This window comes from Nomascus leucogenys, chromosome 11 (assembly GCF_006542625.1).
Source record: "Nomascus leucogenys isolate Asia chromosome 11, Asia_NLE_v1, whole genome shotgun sequence".
Taxonomy (NCBI): Eukaryota; Metazoa; Chordata; class Mammalia; order Primates; family Hylobatidae; genus Nomascus; species Nomascus leucogenys.
Window position 1 is genome coordinate 43,811,346 of NC_044391.1, and position 17,676 is coordinate 43,829,021.

The 17,676-nt window shown below is 39.0% G+C and overlaps 1 protein-coding gene across 1 annotated transcript in view; it reads right to left on the reverse strand.

Moving 5' to 3' along the window:
• RAPGEF5 (Rap guanine nucleotide exchange factor 5) overlaps nucleotides 1–17,676 on the reverse strand; it is a 241,341-nt gene that overhangs the window by 173,968 nt on the left and 49,697 nt on the right. The window contains exon 6 of the mRNA XM_003252640.4: nucleotides 1,128–1,194. Within this exon, the coding sequence (XP_003252688.2) occupies nucleotides 1,128–1,194 (67 nt within the window). The remainder of the gene's footprint in view (nucleotides 1–1,127; nucleotides 1,195–17,676) is intronic.

Sequence of the window (17,676 nt, forward strand, 5' to 3'; positions counted from 1 at the left end):
GTAATCCCCAGGTGTTTAGGGAGAGACCTGGGGGGAAGTGATTGTATTATGGCGGCAGTTTCCCATGCTGTTCTCATGATAGTGAGTTCTCACAAGATCTGATGGTTTTATAAGTGTGTGACACTTCCTCCTATACACTGTCACTCTCTCTCTCTCTCCTGCTGCCATGCCAGACGTACCTGGTTCCCCTTCCACCATGATTGTAAGTTTCCTGAGGCCTCCCCAGCCATGTGGAACTGTAAGTCAATTAAACCTCTTTCCTTTATAAATCACCCAGTCTTAGGTAGTTCTTTAAAGCAGTGTGAGAACAAATGAACACACATATTTAATAAAAAATTACTTTTCTAAGCTGCATTCCAGAAGAGTAGGAAAGACACTTTCAATCTTCAAGCTGTGCCCAGTTGACAAGACCTAGTGTATAAAACTCTGTACAGACCAGTTTCATCCTTACACATAACCCAATCAATGATGATTTTCAGCAATTACCATTTTAATAATGGAGTTAAAGCAGAACTAAATAATTTTTGGGGAAGGCTAAAAAAGTTTCCAAATAGCCAAGTCAACAGGTACAGGCTTGGTGACGTAGGATTGTTAGAGCCTGTCAAAAACTTAAACTCAAGGATTAGTGACCACAGTCAGCTTTTCCTATGAAGAAAGCCATGAATTTTCCTTCAACCAACAAGGCTATAACAAAGTCTAATCAATAGCTTTAAAAACCACAATGAAAATGTTGCAATATGGTACATTAAAAACTAGCGACCTGGCCTTTTTCGGCTGAAGTAATTCTCTTTTTCCCCTAATGAAAGAGTCTTTTCTCCTTTGTGCAGCAGGTCACAACTTTCCTAGGTTAACTCATACTGTATTTAAAAAATCAGATACTACACCTCCACCTCCACAAAGGTTGCAGGAACTTTCCACCAGAAATATCTATGATCTCGTGAAGGGAGGCTCCATCCTCATGTAGAAAGTCAAAGCCACTGTCTCCCTCTGCCTTGCGTCATACCTCCCACAATGATGAGCAGCCACAGGGAAAATCTCTCTCTACACTATCACCCAAACAACTTCTCTTCTAGGACCCCAGCTTCATTATTTCTGCACCCCTAAGCAGGAAAATCGCATGGTCTTACCGCAGATGTTAGACGCACAAGAATTTCATCGCTGCTTTCTTCGGAGTCTTCAATTTTCTGATGAGACCTTTGAAAAAAAAAAGAACAAATTACTTTTCAGTTTTAGTTGCTCGAATTTATCTACCAAATTAGGAGGAATAAAAGGCAAATAATGTCATTGTTATTATATTAGCAAAAGTACTCATGAAAATAACAAAGGTTGTGACAGTAACGCCATAGGAACATAATCCTCTTGCAGGCCAAATGTTCTCACAAAAGCAATTAGCAAGAACCTCTTTACAGTGCACCAACTGAATCCTGAGGATGGGGTATTACTCACCCCATGATATAGCAGAATAACCCTGACATGCCAGTTGTAAAATATATGGGCTTGCACAGAAGGTAGATGCAAATAAAAGGTGGTTAAGTGCTGAAATTTCCTCTAAATCTAAATGAAATCCAGATTTTGAAAATATGAAATGTGAGCTTTCCACTGAAATTGAGTTTTAGCCAAAACAAACTTACTATAAAACGGTATTATTATAGGCCTAATACCACTACGGGAATTATGAGGAATACAAAGATGCAGAAGTTTTGTATAGCTTTGTATTTGCTTTCTCAAGAGATTACCGCCCAACTAAGAAGCTCAGAATATTATGCACATGTTAAATAACTAATGAGATGTGCAACAACGTAAGATCAGTTTGTTTGTTTGTTTGTTTGGGGAAAACGATCTTTTTAACTTAATTCATGAAAAAAGGCTTCACCAAATGTATATTCTAACAGACAAAATTATGTACTTCTTAAGAACAATCTTATAAACTACATTTTTTCCTGGTTTGGTCAAAGAAAAAAATTGACTAATGCAATTGAATATATAAAATTGTCTCCAAGATCTATTTCCACAAGCAGTCCTTTTCAATATATGCTGTGGACGGGGGTTGCGGAGAGGGGATTGGAGGTAACTGCCCTGCAGAGCAGCATTATCAGCATCACAGTCCAGTGACTGATTTCAATCTCAGTAACTACACTGTCAGCTGGAACGCCAGCCTTATGGGGCAGGAGGGCTTCTCCCAGCTCACGGGACAGCTGAGAAGCAGCTCTTTAAGAAGGGAAAAGCCAGTTGGATCAATTCTGGCATTGCCTTCTTGTTTCTGTAAATGTTATTAAACCCTTTTCCAGAAAGAAAGTCCCACCCTTCAAATCACAGCAATGCATTACAAACCACTGCCTTTATAAAAATTGCAAGATACAGGTATGAAGCAGTGCTGATGTTGTCAAATAACTTAAGCACTCATGCAGCAAAGTGTTTGAGATGCTTGCTAACAATCTGCAGAATAAAAACTGTGGGAACTGAGCATTATAACTTGGGATCTTTTTTTAATAAGGTTACCTGGATAATGAGTATTTTGAACAAGCTTTATTATTAAGATTCTCTATTCACAAGGCTTCCGTGGTTATACTGAGAAGAGACTGGAAACGCTTTATAACCTCAACCACCAAACCAGATTTATATGATTAAGCTGAGGCGGCTGAACAGACAGGAAATTAAGAACCAAAGGCACTAGAGGCAAGAGAACCAAACAAGGGCTTCTGCTGCTTTGTCTGTGTCTGTAGTGACACATGGGCTGGTCGTGCCTTTTCATGTTTCTCAGATCCCAACAGATACCAGAAGTATTAGTTAATGGGCATGAGGTACTTTGCACTAGCACAGATTCTCTCATGAATCTGTTTTCAATAAGCTTCTGAAAGGAACTCAAAATTCCAAGGGAAGCTCTTATATACGAGACTGGTAACTAATGGTTGAGCTGCTGCTGTTTTAGTGACAAATAATTGAGTCCCTGTTTGGAAGCAAAACTGTCTTTCATTGATCTTCCAGCACAAACCATGCCTTAGCAAAAACATTTCTTAAGGAAATATGTGTAAGAGGGACAGAGTGATGATCTCCCAAGAGCTGTCCCACAGCCTATATCCCTGTTATCACCTCAATCACCAAGATGTAAGCCCAGAACTCCCAAGTATCTCTCTAGCTTCTGGCTCTCCCCTGAGCTTGCCTTGTTTTTCCATCTGCCTTCAAAGTGGCTCTACGTGGCAATTCCAGGAACTTTATTTTCACCCACATGGGTACCTTACAGGCTAACTCAATCTAACTCACACTGAACTCCTCTCTTACCTCCTGCCCTCAGCTCTCCCCTTGGAATCACAGGTCCTGTTCACCCTAGAGCCATCCCTTTCCTCCTCACTCTGGCCTTTGGGAAGTCACCAGATTCTCTCACTTCCCTTCCTTCCCTGCCAAGCCTCTTTGACAGTCTAGGCTCTCAACTTCGCTTGAACAAATTATTTTAACCACCTTCTAACAAGCTTGTCTCTGGCTTCTCTTCTTGTATCCAGATGCCTAAAGATACCAGGATCACCTTTCTAAAACCCAGATCTGGTCCTGCTCTTCTCCAGACTCCAAACCTTCAGAGATTTTCCTCAATGCCCACTGAGAGCTCTAGAATTCGGAAATGCTCTTCCTTCCCTGCTAACATGCCCCATGCCCCGCTGCATCAGCACGCACCTGTCCCTCACCTGGTGTAAAGGAAGGTCACGAAGGCAGGACTGGTAGCAACAGGCAACAGCGGGAGAGCCTGAAAAGGGGGAAAGAAAAGAGAAGGCAATACTCGGCCACTCTCCTTTCTTTCACCACTACGGTCACTTTTTACCTTAAACCTCCTCCTCAGCTCTAGACTAAATCGCCCAAAAATACCAGACTCTCTTTTCTCCAGCAAATGTATCTTTTACAAAATTTAAACACATTCTGTTTTAATGTGTGTAAATACTTTTCAGTGCAACCCAGGAAAGACAAAGTTCTCACTTATCCAATCAAAATAAATAAGGAAACAGATGCAGCAAAGGAAAAGCAAGTATTAATACTTGCACGTTTTCCATTATTACTAAAGGGGGCTGTGCTGCTCGTGAATGAGAGAAAGAGAGAAGCTGTGGGTCTAGTTTGTCAGTGATTAGAGAAAGAAAATAAAGAAACTCTTACTGGAATCAGCAGGTAATGACAGTGACAAGTGACATAAGACAGAAAGAGAAGAGAAATAGAGTGACCCCTGGAAGGAAGATCCCTCCCTGAAGGTTTATGCCAGCAGATGCTCTCCTTTGGGAATTCCCTAGGTTACCTTTCAAGGTCTCTGCTTACCAATACCCCAAGCCAGACCTGGTAACTCTCCAGGGGAGAGTGCTGAGTCCTGGTGCTCCAGGCAGATGTCTCTGTAAGTTCAAGAGGTCTGCAATATCTAAGGGTGTCACTGTGAGGATGCAGAGATGACAAAAACCTATGGTCCTCCACCCTCATCCCTCTAACCATCAAACTGCATGCATTATCATTAAGCCCACTCCTACCCAAAAGGAAAATAACAAAAAGCCCTGCCCTTCCTATAGTCCTCCTCACCTTAATTGATGGCAATTCCATCCTTCCAATTGGAAGTCATCCTTGAACCCCTTTCTCTCATACTCTGCCTTGTATCCACCCTGAAATCCTATTGGTTCTTCAAGACATATCTCTCACCTGATCATGTCTCACCACCTCTATCACTGCCACTGTGGTCCCAGCCACAACATCTCTCATGTGGACCCAGGAGCCAGCGTAGTCTTGCTAAAATATAAGTTAGTTCATGTCTCTCTACTCAAAATCCTTGAATGACTTCCCATCTCACTTAGCATAAAGCCAAAATCTTTTTATACTTAAAAATGTAATTAACAAAGATATGTATTCAAGGTGTGCCACATATTTGTGAATACACTGTGATTAGCACAATCAAATTTATTAACACCCATCACCACTCATGCTGTACATTAGACCTCCAGAACTTGCTCAATTTAATAAATGAAAGTTTGTATGCTTTGATCAACATCTCCCCATTTCCCCTATCTATGATGTCTATATTCTAGATAAGCATATTTTGCTTAACAAAGCAAATTCCTATGAAAAAAGAAGTGGGATGGTGGAAGAATGAGAATTAGATTTTTCTTGAGATCTTTGATATCATGAATACAAACACTGTTCACCTTCTCAAGAGAAGATAATTTTTCATAGCATCCGGCTACTAGTTATGCTTATAGAAAAAATGTACTAAACGGGAATTATGAATGGGAAAGGTTTCATTAAGAGTCCAGAGTGTATAGTTATACATTAATCTAAACTGAATAAAATTAGATTTTTCACATTTGATTTTGAGGATTGGAGTATTAAAGTTTAATATTTAATTAGATGGCTCAATTTCAAATGCTAATATAATCAGGCCTAGATGTCCAATTTTTGCAAAATTCCTGTACTACTCTTAAATATAAATGTACCCTGATAAAGATAAGCAATCTGTTCCCACACCTGGAATAAGCCTTGTCTATAAACAATGGAAATTTTGAAGCACTTGGTGTTTCCTTGGGAGAGGAGGTAATGAGTAATCACAAAGACTAGGACTAGCTGATTTCATAACACTTTTTACAAAAACAGTTTAAAGTAATAAGTGGAAATTTTGTTCACTTACTACACCAATACAAATCTTATGCCAAGTTCCATCACAAAAATTTTTTGAAAAATACTAAAAAAAAAAAAAAAGTTTGTTTACCCACACGGTATTTCCTCCTCTCCAAGTGTCATGAGGATCTAATTAGGAAAAGTTAAGTTAGGAGTACAACGGGTAGGCTTCGGACATCGGAATAGCAGACTTGAACTTAAGCTCTCTGGCCAGAGAGTGTGAATCCATCACCATTTCAGAAACTAAGGAGGCCAAGGGATGTCTCATGTTGCTAAAAAACATCAGGTAGTAAGAAAAAACCAGGCAGGATAAGGAGAACAAAGGAGGCAGAAGTGAGGGGGTGGTGGAGGTGCTATTTTGTATAGGGTGATAAGAGGAGGCAGGGACCTGAATTTTGGAAACCACCACTGTGAGACAATATTAAGTACATGACTGGGTGAGGGCACATCCAAAGTGAGAGCAGAAAAAACAAGAGAAGTCCAAGACTGACCTCTACTGTGTTTAGAGGTCACTGCTTCAAAATGTAGGTTTCATTATTTAGGGACAGCCAATCTGAATAATCTGAGGCAAACAGCTCAAGAGATGACTGGCATTAAAAAGACAGTTTTTTACTCACAGTTCCCAAGAGGAGGGGGGATGACACACAAGGAGGGGCCACACAGGGAGGCACCAGTGTCAGTCACGAGGCAGAGGACATGGGGGAAAATGTGGGAAATAACCTTTATTGTGGTTTCCCCAGAATAGAATGGGTAAGGCAGGGTAAACAGGCTGAGGATAGACTGTTTGATTAACTTCAGCAGGACCAAAAGCATAGGGACTGCACCTAACTGTTTGGTACCTGGAGCTGGGGTGATTAGGGCAGGTGAAAAGTATCCCAGAAGGTGAAAGCCCAATAAAAAAAAGTGGTTATGTTATGAGGTCTGGAATGGCTGGCTTATCTATGAAAGGTGTGCTCCCAGCAAAGCTAGCAGGTAAGTTCTCTACTATTTCTAGGAATGGACTATTCCTGGGTTGGGCAGTCTCTCCAGGGTCAGCAAGGCCCCAGACGTCAAAGCACTGAAACATAGTTAATACAATCAGGAAAAGGAAGAATTAGCAAAGGAGCCTTAAAAGCAGCAGCTAGTGAGACAGAAAAGCCAAGAGATGTTATCCCAGGGGCCAACTGGAAAAACAGCTTCCAGGACATGATCAATTGTGCCAAATGCTGCTATCATGTCAAGTAAGATGAGGACTGAAAAATCAACATTTTGGCATTTGGCAACATGGAAGACTTCTGCAATCTTGACAAGGTTGCCTTCAGTGGAGTGGTACTGTTGAAAGCCCGAACGGAGTAGATTTAGAAAAGAATAGAAGAGGTAGAGAAAGTAACCATAAATATATCTTCTGAAGAGTTTTGCTGTAAAAGGGAACAGAGACATTGTGCAGCAGCTAGAGGGAGATATAGGGAAATATCAACACATGCTGAAAAGAACAATCCAGTAGAGGAAAAAGCTGATGAAGCAGGAATAAGATGAGATTTCAGAAATGAGATCCTTGAGTAGGGGTACAGAAATGGGATCAGTCACAATGTGAGGAAACTGACCTTAAATAAGAATGTGGACCATGCATCCATTTTTATCAGGAGCAAAGATAGAGTCCACCAATATACATGCAGGCAGGTTGACAGATTTGGTAAATAAAACATGAGAAAGATAGTTTTTAAAATGTTCCTTTCAATGAAATAAAAAGCAAGGAAAAAGAGGTAAGAGGGGAGCAACTGTGATACAGTTTTCTAGGAGACTGAATATACCAAGAAATGAATAGGACCACCCCACAGCATTGAAGACCCACTCAAGATTAAAGGCCATGAATATAAAATGAGACTGATCATCCTTAGACTCCTTAACGAACCATCTCTTCCATCTATCTTTAAAATCTGACAGAACAAGATGCTAGATGGCCATGGCCAGTGATGGCTGAAGACAGAGGAAGTATTGATCCTGTGATTTTTCTATGTATATAACTATGTCATCTGCAAAGAGAGATGGCTTTATGTTTTCCTCCAAATATATGCCTTTTATCTCTTTTTCTTGACTTTTTGCACTGGCCTGAGTGGAAGAGGTATACTAAGAGAAGATATATTAGCCTTGTTCTGATCTTAGTAGGAAAGCATAAATGCTTTAGTCTCCTACCATTAAGTATGATGCAAGCTATGGGTTTTGTATAAAGTCTTATCAGATTGAGGAAGTTCTCTTATATTTCTATTTTTCTGAGAATTTTTATCTTGAAGGGTTAAATTTTCTCTCTTTCTCTACATCTATAAAATTTATCATATAATTTGTCTATTTTTAGCTTGTGAATATGGTGAATTATATTGAATGACTTTTGAGTGTTGAGCCATCCTTGTATTCCTAGGGTAAACTCCCCTTTTTCATAATGTATTTATAATTTTTATATGTGAGGAAGATTGTGTCTATACTAATGAGTCATATTGTTCTGGTGTTTTTTTTTTTTTTTTTTTTTTGTTTTTTTTTTTTTGAGACGGAGTTTCACTGTTGTTGCCCAGGCTGGAGTGCAATGGCATGATCTCGGCTCACTGCAACCTCCGCCACCCCGGTTCAAGCGATTCTCCTGCTTCAGCCTCCCGAGTAGCTGGGATTACAGGCATGCACCACCATGCCTGGCTAATTTTTTTTGTATTTTAGTATAGATGTGGTTTCTCCATATTGGTCAGGCTGGTCTCAAACTTCTGTCCTCACGTGACCCGACCACCTCAGACTCCCAAAGTGTAGGGATTACAGGCATAAGCCACCACACCTGGCCTTATTGTTTTCTTTCTCTGAAATTTGACATGACAGTGCTGGCCTCATAAAATGAATGTGAAACAGTCACTCCTCTTTAATTTTCTGAACAAGACTGTATAGAAATGACATAATTTGTCTATGGTCATACAACCCTGAAGGTGCCCGATCTTGTCCTATCTTAGAGGCTAAGCAGGATTGGGCCTGGTTCGTACTTGGATGCGAGAAATGACATAACTTATTTTTTAAATGTTTAGTTAAATCTGCCAGGAAACTTATGTAAGCCCATTGTTTCCTTGTTTGAAGGGCATAAACTACAAATTCAATTACTTCAGTATACATAATCCTATTCAGATTCTTGTTGAAGGACCACAGGTAGTTAATGTCTTTCAAAGAATTTGTCCATTCCACCTAAGTTTTCAAGTTAATGATCATATAGTTGTTCATAATATTCATTTGTTAGCTTTCAAATGTAAGTCTGCAGTGATATTCCTTCTTTTATTCCTGATATTGGCAATTTGTCTTTTTGTTTTCTTCAACACTCTGGTGAGAGATTTCGTACTTTTTTTTTTTTTTTCAAAGAACCAACTTAGTTTCATTAGTTTTTTTTCTAATTTCTTTTCACTTACATCGATTTTTGTTATCTTTATTAATTCCTTCTTTGCATGTTTTGGGTTTAGTTTGTTTTTTTTTGGCTAGCTTTCTGAGGTGGAAGCCCTGACCATTGATCTAAGACATTTATTCTTTCCTAATATAAGCATTAAAAGCTATCGATTTTCCTCTAAGTATTGCTTTAGCTGCATCCCATAATTTTGAGCATGTTATGTTTTAATATACATTCTATACTAAATATTCCTTATTTCCTTTGGGACTTCCTCTTTCACCCATGAGTTACTTCAAAGTATGATGATTTCCAAATAGTAGGAGATTTTACAAGTATCATTTTACCTTTAAATATATTATTGGATATGCCTCTTTATCCTTCCCCAATTATCTTTTGTTATAATCATAATATGTATTACATCTACATACACTGAAAAGCCCACCAAATGTTTCCTTTCAATAGTCATATATATTTTAAAGAAATAAAAATTAAAATGTCTTTGATTTTTATCTAAATATCTACCACTTATGTAGCTTTTCCTTTATTCCTGAATTTCCAACTTTCCCTCTGATATTTTTTCTATTCAACCTGAAATTTTTCCTTTAGATTTCTTCTAGAAAAGGGCAGCTAGCAAAAAATTCTGTTAGTTTTCCTTTATCTGAGAATGTCTATTTCACCTCCATTTTTAAAAACTATTTTCATTGTAGAGGATTGACAGTTCTTTCTCCGCCTCCCCCCCCACACCCCCCCACACCTTAAAGACTTTCTTCCACTGTCTTCTGGCCTCCATGGTTTCTAACATAAAACTTCAAATTATTTGAATCATTACTCCTCCTGTAGGTAATGCGTCATTTTACTCTAGCTGCCTCCAAGATATTTCCATTATTTGTTTCTTAGTTGTTTTTAAGTATCTAGGAGTGTGTTTCTCTGAGTGCTCCTGTTTGGGGTTCACTGGACCTCTTGAATCTATAGATTTGTCTCTCACTCCATTTGGGAAGCTTTTGGTCATTATTTAAAAGTTTTTTTCTGCACCAATCTCTTTGTCCTCTCCTGGGATGCCAACATGTGTTAGACTTCACTACAGCATCCACCAAGTCCCTGGACTATTCATCTTTTTCGATGTTTTTTTTTTCTTGTCCTGCACACTGGATAATTTATAATGACCTATCTTCAGGTCACCTCTATTTTGCTATTGAGCCAATTCAATGAATTTTTAATTTCAAGTATGTTTTTCAGTTCTAAAACTACATTTGGTTCTTTTTTTATTTTTTATTTTCTATTTCTTGACTAACAACTTCTATCCCTCTATTCATTTGAAATTTGTTTACCTAATGGGGCATAGTTAAAATAGCTGTTATCAAGTCTTTAATAATTTCAATATCTGAGTCATCTCAGGGTTGACATTAATTGCTTTTCCTTTGACAAATGGTCATATTTTCCTGATTATTTTGTGTCAAGTAATTCTGTATTATATCCTGGCCATTTTGAACATGCTATACAGCCTCAATGATTCCAGCTGCAGTTCAATTTTCAATGCCTTTTCTATGGTACCTTGGGTCTGTCCCACAGATATCCAGCTCAGGAAACTCACATTTGTGTAGTTCATACACAAAATTAATGAATCCCTTCCCTAGGTTTCCCCTCGCCTGGATTCCCCTACACTCTCAGACTAGCTGGGGCTCCTATGCCCATTTCTGACCAAAACCAAACACTCCTTGTCTATTATCTGCCTGCACTGCCACCACCACAGAGCTCTGAACCTGGGACAAACCTATAAAAAAAAAGGAGAATCAAGACAAGGATTTCTCCATCCACCCCAACCCATCACACTCTTCAAAACTACAGGGACCCATTTTCCTGATTCTTCTTGCCAGAAAGACGGGGTTTCTACTGCAGATTTTGACAACTGTAGCACCACTGATCTCCCTGTCTACATCTGAGGCCTGCCTTTGAGGCAATGCTGGGAAATAAAAGAAACGAAAAGGGAAAACTCACACCTGTGTAGGTCACTTCTCCAAAGTTTCACTTCGTTCCATAATCTGCCTGCTTTTGTTTACTTTTGAGAGGCCTCAGGTAGTTATTGTTTGTATTTTATCTAGAGGTTTCAGCTGTAATCAATACAAGAGATAGGCTGTAGTAGACTTGTTCCATCTTGGCCTGAACCTGTAGCTCCATCAATAGATTATTCTTCATAAGACTCTTCAGTGGAATTCGTTATTATCTTGCCATAGTTAACGTCTCATAAACAAGAGGCCAAAAAGTCAAGGTTTGCAGCGAAAAAATTAAGAGTAGGGCTGGGCGCAGTGGTGGCTCACACCTGTAATCCCAGCACTTTGGGAGGCCAAGGCAGGTGGATCACGAGGTCAGGAGATAGAGACCATCCTGGCTAACACAGTGAAACCCCATCTCTACTAAAAATACAAAAAATTAGCTGGGCGTGGTGGTGGGCACCTGTAGTCCCAGCTACGTGAGAGGCTGAGGCAGGAGAATGGCATGAACCCAGGAGGCGGAGCTTGCAGTGAGCCGAGATCGTGCCACTGCACTCCAGCCTGGGTGACACAGTGAGACTCTGTCTCAAAAAAAGAAAAAAAAAAATTAAGAGTAGATAGGCTGAAAATATGCATTTCAGTTCTATTGTTAAATGTAATAAGATAATGAAAATGTAGAAAACACAAGACAGGAATAATCTGTAACAAAAACTCATTTTCAATAGTTGGGAAGAGCTGAATATTCCACACAGTAATTACAGATTTTTTATGAATTTAGAAATGAACTGTATGAAATATTTTCATTTCTCAGGAAAAATTTTGTTTTTTTTTCCCACAGCTTCAGAACCTTCGTGATAAGCTCCCAGGTATCACTTGTGGCACACGACTTCCCAGCTTGTTATCTGTATGAACTGAGCTCAACCCCTGTTAGTCGCTGAAGGCCTTGCATTATTTACATATCGTCATATCCCTCACAAGGCCAAACACGGAAGCTTAAGATCAGTAGATGCCTGGTGAGTAAGTCACTCCGCAGAGTGCTGGTGACAAGTGGTTGTCTTTTCCCAGACCCTCTGCTCCCTGTTCCTCTTCCTTACCTAAACATTAAGAGAAGCAAATTCCACGATCTTGTAATCCCTTTTGGATACAAGTATGTATGAAGCTAAATTTGTGGACTTTTCAGAAGTGTCAGCCAAGTGGCGACAGGCAGCATGTTTGGTAAAATCTTTTTATCACAGTGATATTAGCCAGTCAGGATGGAGAGGGGGCTGTTTCAGCAGAAGCCATGTGGCTGAACAGGGTGTATATGGGAGCCACAGCCAGACCTTAGGAGTATCAGCAATGCCAACAGACATCTAGGAAGGCCAATCAGCCAGGCAGGACCACCAGGCATTAATAAGCTGACACCCAACTTACACTGGCCTCATGCTCCAACAGCAGACGCCAAGAGAATGCCAACGGTTATATCTCAAGGGCACAAAGGAGCTGGCTGCCCATCTACTCGCAAGACCAGTGAGGACAAAAAAATGCCTACTCTGACAGGAGAGCCTCCCCTGTCCTCCTCTGCCAAGGTCAAGGTGCCCAGACCACTCGCCATGTACCCAGAGGCTACCTTGAGAAACAGGGAGAAATACAGAGACTGGGCTCTTTTACTAAAAGATACTAAAAAGTTAACTAGAGAGACTTTTTAAATACCTATATTAGAATAACTTTACTAAAGGGTGCTTCTTCCCCCCACCCCACCCCACCCCCTTTTTTTTTTGTCCATTCTGCATGATGGCGGTTCATGTAGACAAATGTCAGATCACTTAGAGAAAAACAAGCTACATTTTCTTTCCATATTTGAGTGTAATATGAGTTAAATTTCAGCAGTCCTCTATGTCTTTATCACAGCATAAATGTTAACTATTGTGTAAGTGGTAGGATACAGTTTTATGCATTCAAGCTTCACAGACTGTCTATTCAAAGCCCTACCTACTCCCACCCCTGGCAAGCTGGGAGCTGCTATAACCACAGCTGAATTGAAATAGTCAAGTTCCCTCATAGCCTAAAGGCCCAAACAAGGTAGTGTTAGAAGCATCTTACCAGTCCCAAGGGAATTATTAGACTGCCTTTTCCTACACTGTTATTTCATCATTCCTCACCGATTCTTCTCCGACTCTCTGCTTAAAATAAAAGAGCTAGAAACAGTACATTCTGGGTAACTTGATTTGGCTGTCTGTTGGAAGGAGATACCATAACTGTTCTTTTTTCCCCCAGAGACAGTACCCTTGACAACTGATTCAGTCACTTTTTTTTTCTAATTATCTATTCAGTTTGGGTATAAAAGTTATTTTGTATAAAATTCTGTTTCTTCAAACTAGCTTAGAAACCTTGCAACAGCTTCATTTCCCCTCCTGCTTTAAAGATTCTTTTTTAAATGAGAAAAATCCCCTTTAGTATTTTTAGAAATGCATTTGTATGGAACAAAATTGTGTTTACATAGAGACATTAAATGGTTTCCTTGCATTATTTTGAAGACACTTAGAAGACAGCAAATTAGAGGGGCCTAATGTAGATAGGCTCACACAGGTAGGTATCAGTAGCCTTTAAATGTCAAAAAGGTTATTAAAAGGAACACAAAATTGGGTTTTCAGCAAATGAATGGACAATGTAAGAATCAAGAGGGCATTTGAATAAAATGGATAGAAACAAAGCATCATAGAACTAAGAATGACATGGAAGCATGGAATTTTTTTAAATACAAAATGCAAGAGCAGTAAGTTACCAAAAGCAGTAGCAACATGGACTGCAGACATCATGGAAGTTTTGTGGTCAAGGCAGGACTGGGGCTTCCCCTTGAGGGCTGGGTAGAATTTGACTGGAAAAAGGCAAGAAGAGCAGAGGAAAGAGCAAGAGTATCACACTGGCATGAGGAAGTAAAGAGGTGTGGGTTAGAGGTGAAAAGAATGGGATAGGATCATGCATGTGCAACCATAGAAAGTACTGGGACAGTGCAACTGAATGAAGACAATGTCCATGGACATCTTTTCTCTGATCATAGTATATTCCAAGTCTAGATAAGCCAAAGCTTAGATCTCCAAAATTAGGCCAAAAACATTCTACCATAACATTAAAGTTGGCTTATGATTGTAGTATTGAAAAAAAAAAAAGGTATATACTGTCTCTCTCTAGAAGAGACCTGCAATGGTTCAATAATTTTATCTTTATATATTTAGTACTTTAGAACAGACAGGTCCATAGGTTCCCCAATGACAATTTTGCTGTATGAGTCAGTTACTACTCCCAAATGCACACATTCACACCAACAGAAAAAACTTGCTGATAAACACGGCATGCTATATAGCAATTCTCAACTCCAGAGCCTAAGATTTGTGTTTATAGTGGTCAGTATGACAAAAGACTGCAAGTAATCTGGAGTTACTATTAGGATGCAAATTTTAAAAATTTTCATTTTTAGAAATTAGAGTAGACCCAGGGTTTCTCTATAACAAGGTCATTTCACTGGCATTCCAATTTGTTTTCTGAGTGGGGGAGAAGGAGGTGGAGTTAAATCACGAGGACAGCTTGCAAGTTTATTTCCACAGTCCTATGCCCCGGTGAATCTGGGCATGCCCATGGGATTATGCACACCTCCATCTTGTGTGCAGGACAGGAAAGGCTGAAAGGAGCTGCTGAAGAATGCCAGTCCCAAACAGTCACAGCTAGCCACAGCCATCTCTGGTTTAAAATCCTGCCACTCCTTTTTAGAAAGCTTGTTAAAGTTCATTGAACTGCTCCTTGACTTTTCTCAGGACGCTTCTGACCTATATTAAGAGCATATCACAATACAGGACATTTCCTAGAGTCAGACCAATTGAATGACATCTGAATTCTGCTTTACTATTGCAAGGCCCTTTATAGACAGCAGTGATGGGAAATCCATAATCATTTCACCAGAGCTTGGTCTAACACTTTTATAGCTTCTGTTTATAGTTTTATAGGAAGGGGTCCTAGAATGATCCCCTAACTTCTGGGGAAAGACACATAATATCAGGTGTTAAAAGCACAGTCATTAAAGCCAGACACACACAGATTCAAACACTAAAACTCCACTGAATCCTTGTGTGACCTTGGACAGGTTACGCGATCTCTGTACCTAATTTTCTCTCTTATTTAATAGAGATAATAATAGTACCTGTCTTATAACATTCTTCTGAAAGTAAAATAATGAATATAAAGCATTTAGCACAGTGCCTGACCTAAAATTCATCCTCTACAATCAACCTTTCTATTAGCACAGTCTCATTAATATTCTGAAGCTTATTTATTCTCCTAAAAGCAGTCCATATTAACTATTCAGTATTGTCATTTAACAGGAGATTTTATTTATTTTTTCTCTTTTTTTATTTTTCTGGGTACAGAGTAGGTATATATATTTACAGGGTACATGAGATGTTTCAATGCAGGCATGCAGTGTAAGCACATCATAGAGAATGGGGTGCCTATCCTCTCAAGCATTTATCCTTTGAGTTACAAAAAATCCAATTGCACTCTTTAAGCTATTTTAAAATGTACAATTAGGTTATTATTGGTATAGTTACCCTGTTGCACTATCAAAGAGTGGGCCTTATTTATTCTTTCTAACTTTCTTTTTGGTACCCATTAACCATCCACACCTCCCCACTAATCCCCAATTACCCTTCCTAGCCTCTGGTAACCATCTTTCTACTGTGTTCATGAGTTCAATTGCTTTCATTTTTAGACCCCACAGATAAGAACATGCAATGTTTGTCTTTCTGTGCCTGGCTTACGTCATTCAACATAATGCCCTCCAGTTCCATCCATGTTGTTGCAAATGACTATCTCTCATTCTTTTATATGGCTGAATAGTATTCCATTGTGTATATGTACCATGTTTTCTTTATCCATTCATCTGTTGATAGACACTGAGGTTGCTTCCAAATCTCAGCTATTGTGGACAGTGATGCAAAAAACACAGGAGTGCAGGTATCTTTTTGATATATAACCTTTCTTTTGGGTATACACTCAGCAGTGGGATTACTGGATACTATGGTTGCTCAATTTTTACTTTTTTGAGAAACTTCAAACTGTTCTCCACAATGGTTGTACTAACTTACATCCCCATCAACAGTGTACAAGGGTTCCCTTTTCTCTACATCCTCCCCAGCATTTGTAATTGCTGTCTTTTGAACAGAAGCCATTGTCTTTTGAATATAAGCCATTTTAACTGGGGTGAAATGATATCTCACTGTAGTTTTGATTTGCATTTCTATGATGATCAGTGGTGTTGAACACCTTTTCATAAACCTGTTTGTCATTTGTATGTCTTTTTTTGAGAAATGTCTATTCAGATCTTTTGCCCATTTTTAAACTGAATCATTAGATTTTTTCCTATAGCGCTGAGTTCCTTATATATTCTGGTTATTAATCCCTTGCCAGATGGGTAGCTTGCAAATATTTTCTCCCATTCTGTGGGTTGTCTCTTCACTTTGTGCATTGTATCCTTGTTGTGCAGGAAGATTTTCAAATTAATGTGATCCCATTTGTCCATTTTTGCATTAGTTGCCTGTGCTTGTGGAGTATGCTCAAGAAATTTTTACCCAGATCAATTTCCTGAAAATTTTCCCCAATCTTGTAGTTTCACAGTTTGAGCTCTAAAGGTCTTTAAGCCATTTTGATTAGATTTTTTTATATGGTGAGAGATAGGGGTCTAGTTTCATTCTTCTGCACGTGGATAGCCAGTTTTCCCAGCACCATTTATTAGAGACTGTGTCTTTCTCAGTGTATGTCTTGGCACCTTGTTGAAAACGAGTTCACTGTAGGTGTGTGGGTTTGTTTCTGGGCTCTCCATTCTGTTCCATTGATCTATGTGTCTGTTTTCATGCAATTACCATGCTGTTTGGGTTACTATAGCTCTGTAGCCTAATTTGAAGTCAGGTAATGTGATTCCTCCAGTTTTGTTGTTTTTGCTTAGGGTAGCCTTGGCTATTCCGGATCTTTTGTGGTTTCATATAAATTTTAGAATTGTTTTTTCTATTTCTGGGAAGAATGTCATTGGTATTTCGGTTGGGATTGCATTGAATCTGTAGATTGCTTTGGGTAATACGGATATTTTAACAATATTGATTATTCTAATCCATGAACATGAAATATTTTTTCCGTTTGTGGTGTCCTCTTGAATTTATTTCATCAGTGTTTACAATTTTCATTAGAGATCTTTCACTTCTCTGGTTAGTTCCTAGGTATTTAATTTTATTTGTGTCTATTGTACACGCTGGTGTAAATGGTGGGGGTGAGGTGGTATCAGTGATTCAGTACTGTTTTTTCTATTTCTTCAGTGCTCCTTTCAGCAATATGGAACTATAACCAGGTATTATGAGTGCTCACCTGATTTTTGGTTCTTATGAAGGTGTTTTTTTCTGTGTAGATAGTTGTTAAATTAGGGTCGTTGCCTGGGAGACAATTGGTGGAAACTTCAATTCCATAATCTTGCTCCACCTCCTTCTCAACAGTCAATTGTCATTTTTTTAACTAATAAGAGTTACCCTTGTTGTGGTTATACAGGTATTTCTCTCTGAACCTACTTTCTTATCTATGACATAAAGACCATATTGCTTGGCCTGCTAATATCATAGAAGTGAAAGAGTCAACAATATGGGAAAGCATTCTGGA